Source organism: Poecilia reticulata, chromosome 2, assembly GCF_904066995.2.
Source record: "Poecilia reticulata chromosome 2, P_reticulata-male-v2, whole genome shotgun sequence".
NCBI classification, from domain to species: domain Eukaryota; kingdom Metazoa; phylum Chordata; class Actinopteri; order Cyprinodontiformes; family Poeciliidae; genus Poecilia; species Poecilia reticulata.
This window is the reverse complement of record NC_088831.1, coordinates 12463288-12472762: the sequence shown is the minus strand read 5'-3', so window position 1 is coordinate 12472762 and position 9475 is coordinate 12463288. Positions and strand designations below refer to the sequence as shown.

General features: G+C 40.2%; 1 protein-coding gene across 1 annotated transcript; it reads left to right on the top strand.

Moving 5' to 3' along the window:
• The first annotated feature begins 575 nt into the window (after positions 1–575).
• On the top strand, positions 576–9108 carry LOC103457608 (NLR family CARD domain-containing protein 3-like). Its single transcript, XM_081614076.1, has 4 exons — positions 576–2386; positions 4185–4364; positions 6891–7061; positions 8952–9108. Exons 1-4 carry the CDS (start codon positions 576–578, stop codon positions 9106–9108), a joined length of 2319 nt encoding a protein of 772 aa, XP_081470202.1.
• Positions 9109–9475: the final 367 nt, after the last annotated feature.

Below are 9475 nucleotides of genomic sequence, written 5' to 3'. Positions count from 1 at the left end.
TCCAGCTGGTGTAAATGGAACGTATGTGTTGGTAACTCTAGTTAATACAGTCCTCATTTAATTTGAACCTGATCAGAAAAACCTGAAACTGATTTTTCAGGCTTTTATGGCCATAAAAATTATATGACAAGTGAAAAACAGACAATAAATAGATCAATACAGTTCAGGAAAAAAGCATTTAAAAAAATCAGCAAGAGCCAGCATTGTCATGTCATTTTATTTGGGTTTTAAAAAGTAGGAGAGCACCAATCAGCTATTAGTTGATGTGAATGTTAAGTTTAGCATAACATAATTAAAGGGTAAAATAAAGCAAGAAAAAAGAGAGAGGTGGCAAAAGTTATGGGTTACCAAATTGCCCAGTTGCTCGTATTTTTAATCCAACTTTGCTGAAAACGATTTTTGATCTACTTTTATTGGTTATTACACCAGGCCTTTAAGATTATGCTGGAAAATTGGAGCTGGAAAACCCAAATAAAGCAGAAGATGTCTTCAGATTTTAGAGTCCAATTTGGAAAATGACTAAAGGGCTGCATTTAATGTTTCAGGTAGTTTTGTTCTAACTTTACCACTATATCATGTTTTTTACTATAGTTGTCTTCTGTGTTTCAGCAGATGTTGGTCTACAGGAGGTTCTTAAGAAACATAAGATCAGTCTGAGGAGTAAATGTGAATGTGTGACTGAAGGAAGTGACGAAACAGGAAGTAGAACTTTCCTCAACAGGATCTACACGGATCTCTACATCACAGAGGGACAGAGTGAAGAGGTTAACACCCAGCATGAGGTGAAGCAGCTGGAGAGAGCTTCCAAGATCAAGAACCTCCATGACTCTGCAATCAGGTGCCATGACATCTTTAAATCCTTCCCTGACCAACATGGAGTCATCAGAGTGGTTCTGACCAACGGTGTTGCTGGTGTTGGAAAAACCTTCTCAGTGCAGAAGTTCACTCTGGACTGGGCCGAGGGCTTGGAGAACCAAGATATCAGTGTGGTGGTTCTGCTTTCATTCAGGGAGCTGAACTTGATCAGAGATGAGCAGCACAGTCTTCTCTCGCTGCTCCATGTTTTCCATCCAACACTCCAGAAGCTCCCAGCAGAGCAGCTGGCTAAATGCAAACTGCTCTTCATCTTTGATGGTCTGGATGAAAGCAGACTTTCACTGGACTTCAACAACAGTTCGCTGGTTTCTGACGTCACTCAGAAGTCATCAGTCAATGTTCTGCTGACAAACCTCATCAAGGGGAACCTGCTTCCCTCGGCTCTCATCTGGATAACTACCAGACCTGCAGCAGCCAATCAGATCCCTCCTTCATGTGTTTCCAGGGTAACAGAAGTACGAGGCTTCACTGACGCCCAGAAGGAGGAGTACTTCAGGAGGAGGTTCAGTGATGAAGAGCTGTCCAGCAGAATCATCTCCCACATCAAGAAATCAAAAACTCTCCACATCATGTGTGGAATCCCAGTCTTCTGCTGGATCACTGCTACGGTTCTGGAGAACATGTTGACCTCAGAGCAGAGAGGAGAGCTGCCCAAGACCATGACTGACATGTACTCACACTTCCTGCTGGTCCAGACGAAGAGGAAGAAGAACAAATACCATGGAGTACATGAGACAAGTCCACAGAAACTGATGGAGGCTGACAGGGAAGTTCTTCTGAAGCTGGGGAGGCTGGCGTTTGAACATCTGGAGAAAGGAAACATCATGTTCTACAAAGAAGACCTGGAGCAGTGTGGTCTGGATGTCACAGAGGCCTCAGTGTACTCAGGAGTTTGTACAGAGATCTTCAAAAGAGAGAGTTTGATCTTCCAGAAATCAGTCTACTGCTTTGTTCATCTGAGCATCCAGGAGTTTCTGGCTGCAGCCTACATGCTCCACTGCTTCACCAGCAGGAGGTCAGAGGTGATCAAGACGTTCCTGGGAGAAAAATACAACGAAGCATCTCTAGATGAGTTCATGAAAAAAGTCATGGAGAAATCCCTCAGCAGTGAAAATGGCCACCTGGACCTGTTTGTCCGCTTCCTTCATGGTCTCACTGTGGAGTCCAACCAGAGACTCTTAGAAGATCTGCTGGGTCAGACAGAGAACAGTCCAGAAACCATCCAGAGAATCATCACCAACCTGAAGAAGATGAACACTGATAGAATCTCTCCTGACAGAAGCATCAACATCTTCTACTGTCTGGTGGAAATGAAGGACCATTCAGTTTGTCAGGAGATCCAACGGCTGCTGGATTCACAACAGGATCTCTCAGTGACTGACTGTTCAGCTCTGACCTTCATACTACAGATGTCAGAGGTTCTGGATGAGTTGGACCTGGAGAAGTACAACACATCATCAGATGGACGACAGAGACTGGTTCCAGCTGTGAGGAACTGCAGAAAGGCTCGGTGAGTCCAGATGTTTTCATTAGTGTAAATGCTGATTCAGCACTACTGTCCTCCTGTTTCTTCTTCTTTCTTCAAGTTGATTCTGGATGTTTTTGGCCTTTAACTACTTCCTTCATCCTCTGGATGATTTCAGCCATTCAAACATCTAAACATTCAGTTCATCCAGGACAGCGGCAGCTTCTGGTTTTTAGACATTTTGATCATTTTAGAAATAACCCACTTTTATCAAATTTCATGTTGAAACTAATGGAAAACATTGAGAACTCTAGAAAGTCTCTGTTTTGTCTGAAAGATCCAATCAGTCAGAGACACATTTTAACTTTAAACTCCTCTTCATTTATTGCATCACTACTCCATAATTCACCTTTTAGGATCTTTGACTCTTTTTTTATAAAATCACAGTTTAGATTTGATTGTAACATTAAAATAAACCCCATCATTGATGTTGTTGCCATGGAAACTAATTATAAACTTTGTGAACAGTGTTGATCTTCTTCTTTCCGTCATCATCCTCACCTCTTCCTCCTCCCACTAGTTTCCTCTGAGTTTGTAACTGAGACCAAAATGTGGTGATTGTTGTCTGGTTCCAGAAAAAGTCCTAGTTTCTGTCAGATCCTCCCAAAGCTCTGAGAACTCTACTTCCAGAGCTGGAACCATTTTCCTCATCTACTCTTCATCTGCAGCCTTTGTTGAAGCTGTTAGCTGTCCTCCATGAAGACCTGCAGAGAGACATGAGCTTCAACTCTTTAGACATCCCAGCCTCTTTAGTTCCTGGAGAACTTTCACTGCTTCACCATGAAGATGCTGCTGGACCCAAATGCTCCGTCTCCTCCAGGGGTTTTGCTCTTCAGCTCTTTAAGAGTTTAGCAACAATTTCTTCTGACATCCAAACCTTTGTTCCTCTGAGACGATGGACAGACCACTGCAGAGACATGTGTCCCTCTTCCAACCAGTTTGTCCCAGTTCCTCTGAGATCAACAGAGGACAGTTCAGACCTGAAGGAGCAGCAGGACCGGTTCTGCTGCTGCTCTGCTGGACGACCAGAACAATCTGAAGCTTTTAGCTGAAGCAGGTTGACGACTGTCCACTTTCTACTTTGTTAAAGCCTCAAATCCTGCAGATGAACGGAGACACAACTGGGAGCATCATGTTGTCTGGTCTTCTCCCAGTTTCCTCTGTGGCAGCATTTAATAAGCTACTGCTGGGAGCCACGTTTCTATAGAATATACTACTATTATTAATGATGAGGATGATTCTAGATGCTGCAGCAGCAGATATGGGCTCAACAAACCCAGAGATGCCAGAGGTCCACAGCAGGCTGGACTTCCTGCTCTGCTCACTTCATTTATAACTCACTTCCTGCTTGGTGGAAGATCTCAAGGAGCCAATCGGTCTAGTCCAAGTCAGTGTGAGTCAGAGCTATGAGCAGTTCCTCCTCTCCATCATCTCCAGTAGTTTCCTTCATTCAGCTCAGTCAGCCTCTTCATCAGCTGCTGCAGCTCCTTTGAGGCTCTGATGCTGCAGAGAAACTGAACTTTCCTTCACAGATGATAGAAGATCTTCAACATCTGACTGAGCTGAAGGTCTGAGGACATGAAGCCTGGACCAGAACCAGAACCAGAACCTGGACTTTAGTCAGGAGCTGCACAGACTCTCTGTCGGGTCAAACTCAGTAAACTGAAGATCAGATGTTGATCAGATGATGACATCATGATGACATCACTGTTATCATATTTTAGTCTGTTTATGATCCAGATTGATTTCATTAGAAGTGAAATTATTTCTTCTCTCATCACAGACTTGGTGGCTGTTCAATCCAAAAGGCTGAATGTGAAGTTGTGGCCTCAGCTCTGAAGTCCAATCCAGATCTGACTGAACTGGAAATAAGTGAGATCTACATGTATGCAGGTGGAGACTCTGATATGAAAAATCTGTTTGAGATCCTGGAGAGTTCAGTCAGTAAAGTAAAGAAACTGAGGTTTGTTTTCTCCTTTTATCCCATAGTCATTCATTGATACTTTATTGATTATTTTAATTAATAAGTTTATTCTAATATATTATCTTTTAAAACAACCTGTTTAAATGTCAGAATAAAAACTGAAAAGCATTTTACCTTATAAATGAATTATTTTCTCATTTCAGACTTTTATATTTGTTTTTCAGTTTTTAAAATGTTTCTGACTGATGAACAAAATGAGTAAAATAATTCAAATGAAGTTAAATAATGATGGAGATGTTTCAGTTTGTTTGCAACGATTCATATTGTTTTATTTCTAATTCACATCTTTACATCCAGAATGACATGTTGTTCCTCCAGAGTCGAGCCAGGGCCGCATACAGAAACACTGACCTGTTCAAATCATCATTAATGAAACATCTAAGAAATGACTGATTGTAGAAAAGCAAATCTAGATGAACTGAATGACAGTGAGGTTTGCAGCAGCAGCAGGTTCCTCACTTTGTCCTGAAGCTGTGGTTCTGTTGGGCCGGGTCAGAGAGGAACCGTCCTCTTCAGTCTGACAGCTGTCAGTGTGTTGGAGCCTCGTCTCTGTGATGAAGCTTCATCAGGTCACGTCTCCTTAGAAAATAATGGCCTCCATTGGCTTTCAGCAGCTTTAAGAAGAACCGAAGGCCATTAATGAATAAACTGAGTGGTTCTGATCCAGTTACCAAGTCGGGTCTCCAGCTGATTATCAGGAACCAGCAGCCAAAGCCTTCAGTCTACGTAGGTTATTGTTCTATGAGCAGCAACCTGGATGAGCTGAGCTGTTATAGAGCAACGAATGAAGGAGAGAATCTGAGCGCTGGCGTTCTCAATCAGCAAACACTGAACACACATGAAGAAACACACATTGCTTCTCTTTAAATCACAATTTATTAATACAACAATCCAACTTTACAGTTAAATTACTGGAGTCAATAAAATCTGATGGTCACTAAACTGGGAACTTTAAACTGAAACAACAAGTAATCTGCAACAAACAGAATAAATCTCAATCAGGCTGCTGTGTGAGAGAGCAAGGCTATGTAAGGCAATTTTCTACAGTCACAGCCTTCCCTATGTAATGCTATGGCAGGCCCCAATTAATGCTGTCTGAGGTGAAATCGGAGTCAATGACAAGAAACAGACTTTGAGAAGGTAAAAATCTTTGTTTCAGTTTCATGCTGCTTCACAAAGACACAGCATGCCAACAATGTAGCATGCACTTCAATGAGGTATCTGCAGATGTTTGCTTGTATATTGATTATAACTGCTAACGGCACCATAGAGAGAGAGAGACTTACATCACTCTTTGAACTCGCCGATACGCGGTAAGGTGGTTCATGTTGCTCTCAATTGCTGGGTTTCAGATTACGTAGTACCGACGTCACCCAATGCAGATGGCGGGCAAAAAGTAAATGCAAACCTGTTTGATCAAAGATCAAAACAAAAGGTGCACCTCTGTGTTATATAATAATGATATCCACGTAAATGGAAAAAAAACAAGTAATAATACCACTTATAAAACTTATGTCCTCTGTATGCTAGTATGTCTGTGCAACAGTTAGCTCTGCTCCAGCTTATCTTCAGCTCTACATCCTACAAAGACATTTATATATATTTAAAAAAAACTAAATATTACAGATGAAAAATAAGTTAAATGGCAGAGTTAAATTAGATAAAGAAGTTTTAAATTACTGATGAGAATGTGAAGCTATGGCTGTTTTGATTGAAGACCTGAGATAAAAATGTTTTAAAAGCGCGTATCTGGCTATGTAACATAGTTGATTGTGCTTGTAGTCTGACAACTATTAAACTGTTATTCATTGATTAAAATGCTTATTTAAATGAAATTGTTTCTTGTTAAAATCATTTAAGATGACAATATAAGTGGGCATTTTATCAAACAAATTATAAAATGTGTAAAATGAGAAGCTTTAGTATAGTATTTTTATTTTCATTTATAATGTTTATTACATACCAAATGTCAGATGCCGGAATAGCAGAATATTTAAAATCAAGTGTGTGATTTGTGAAACATTCATCTGATTTGTGAAACTTAAAGGACTATTTTACCACTTCTTACACATCTGAACCACATTAGATTTGCTCTAATTCCAGAACTACAACACCAACCTGGACTGGATTAATCTCAACAACTAATAGCAGAATATTTAAAACCAAGTTTGTGATTTGTGAATGTTCATTAAAGGGCAATTCCACCTAATTTTTCGCTACCTTCAGCATCTTTTATGAGACAAAACGAAAAACCAAATTTGGATACAACGGCAAACTAACGGAAATTTCAGATAAGGAGGAGTTCAGTTCTCATGTGGTCCAGATGCAAAAAGAGAGCTGAACTCGCTCTTTATTGAAGTTCCACAAATCACACACTTATCTTATTCATCATGTTTCTTTTACATTCAGGAAAATTTATTTTCTACATTTTTATTATTTATTTGCTCATATTTCAGTTTTAACTGCATCATGTTGGCTTCAGCTCATCTTTTGTTCTTTATTCAGATTGTGGAGCTGCAGTTTGTCAGAGACCAGCTGGACGTCTCTGTTCTCAGCTCTGAAGTCCAACCCGACCCATCTGACAGAACTGGACCTGAGCTGGAACAACCTTGAAGGTTCTGCAGTGAAGGAACTCTGTGGTTTTCTACAGACTGAAGGCTGCAAGCTGGAGATTTGAGGTTTTCTATTTATATAATTATTGATATTTCAGTGATTAATTATATATAATTGATCATAAATCAAAGTTTATATCTTCTGTTCTAATAAATATTTTCTGAGTTTGTTCCTGGACTTGGATCCAGAGTTTAATTTTGTCCCTCTGTGTAACTGAGTTGGACCTGCTGACCTGAGGTCAGAACAGACAGCATTTGGACCCCCAGTGTGTAGAAATCTCCTCATGGGAAGCAGGTCAAAGGTCATTCAACCCGGTCTAGAAAAGTGAATTCCACCTCCTGGAATCTGACAGGAACAAATCAATAATCAATGATTGATGCTTCAACATTTTGATCAGATCCTGGAATGATTTTACTGACTAAAATCCTCCAACACAACATGACCCAGTACCAGGTTCTGGTTCTGAAGTCATCATGGCCCTCATTTATAAAGCGTATGTATACACAAAAAATGTGCGGCGCCATATTTTACGCACAAGTCAGCATATATAAAATGAACTTTGCATCAATGTTTGCATAAATATACACACATTTTTCGCTGGTGTGAAAATGTGTGGCAGCCACCCACACTTTTTCTGTGAACAATATCAAACAATGAACCATCAAAACTCACCTAAATACACTGAAATCTGACTACATTCAGTTATTTAGACAAAGATGCATCGAACCTGATATTTTTATGGTTTTAACTGAACAACATTTAATCTCAGACAATAACCTAACACACACACAAAATAAAGAAAATAAAAATAAAAGGATGCAAAAACCTCATTCGAATGTACAGTAAATAGTACTTTTACTCAGTTTTCGTCTCATAAAGACGTAACGCACTGGTCTGTGCGCCGAAGCGCATAAAATGCATCTATGGGGTAATTTCATTCTCACTAAAAAAACAAAACGGAGTTGCATCAGCAGATTAACTCCAAACAGGTCAGGTTTGATTATTTTTAAGGTGATTAAGGTACATAGACAATCACACGTATATAATTAGCTGTACAAATGTGAGCTGTGTAATTGTGGAGCGCTTTGGCTCTGATGGAGAACATCGCCAATGGAAGGATTCAGAAGGAGCGATTGATCATATTGATCTAGGAAAGGTTGATAATGGTTCATTAGTGTTTAGATTAATCCAGACTGATCATCCTGGATCTCTGAGCAAAACTTAAAGAAGGAGCCGTGCGGTACCGGTATCGGTCCAGCTGCAGTCATCCTTCAGTCAAGCTGCCCACTTTGTGAATGCACCTTATGGACAGAAAGGACCTTTGTTCTGTAAATGTACAACTTATGCAAGCGATTCCACTATTTTAGAATAAATGTCCAAATTCCCACTCAAATGACTTTCTGACTCTCTGTCTCCTGGCTGAATGCTCTGCTGTTCAAACATCAATTAGCAGATCTCTATTTTCTTTTTTTAAATTTGGATTTTTTTCTTTCAAATATTATTTTATTTTTGTGAGGTGACCTTATGTGCCCTGAAAGTACCTTTTAAGTAAAATATATAATTATTATTAGAAATATTTATACTGCTACAAACAAGGCATGGTTTCTGCTTCACATAGTGGCAGAGTTCCAGGTATTTATACTAATTTACATATGTATTTATGGGTGGCGACAGGACGGACCAGCAGCTGCACTCTAGTTCCTGCAAATTGGGATTTATAAAGGAAAGGTGCGCAGCTGTATGCGTACGTATGGCTTTATACATCCAATTTTTTTTGTCGCACTTTCCTAAATTTGCTGTTTTACTGTAAAAACTGTGCACTGTTTTATGCATGAGGCCCCTGGTCTTTATTGAAGCAGCAGCTTGTTGGCTTTAATATTCATGAAAATCTGTTGGATTAACTGGTTCACCTGCATCCTATTGGCTTCAGCTCATCTTTTATTCTTTATTCAGGTTGTTCAGATGCAGTTTGTCAAAGATCAGCTGTGATCATCTGGCCTCAGCTCTGAAATTCAACAACCTCCATCTGACACAACTGGACCTGAGATACAACAGCCTGGAGGATTCAGATGTTTACCAGCTGAAGGATCTTGTAAAGACTGTAGAGTAAGTAAATGTTTGTAGTGAGTCCAGCTGCTGTCAGCATATTGAACTAAACCCAGTTAGAATCAAAGCAAAGACCCAGTGTTGCCAGTAAAGCTGCAGCTTCTCACTGGGAGGAGAATGGTTCAGGCTTCCTGATTGGACACAGAGACAGCAATAAACCAATCAGAGGAGCAGCAGCTTGCTGTGTTTGTGTTGGTGTGAAGATGAGTGTTGTTGCTGTGTCCATGTCTCCAGGAAGTCCAGCCGTCCAACATGTCTAGAGACAGTGGTCCTCATTCATCAAACTGTGGCAGCAGCAGATCTGATCTCAGATCTGCTTGTTCTCTCAGTTCAACAGGAAGCAACTAATCGGGTTCATCTTGGTCACAGCT

Bases quoted from the DNA above. Each gene is read 5' to 3' on its own strand.
- LOC103457608 (XM_081614076.1), top strand. From the start codon at position 576: ATGTTTTTTACTATAGTTGTCTTCTGTGTTTCAGCAGATGTTGGTCTA. The intron at 4,365-6,890 runs GTTTGTTTTCTC...TTCTTTATTCAG, and splicing joins AGTAAAGTAAAGAAACTGAG to ATTGTGGAGCTGCAGTTTGT. The intron at 7,062-8,951 runs AGGTTTTCTATT...TTCTTTATTCAG, and splicing joins GGCTGCAAGCTGGAGATTTG to GTTGTTCAGATGCAGTTTGT.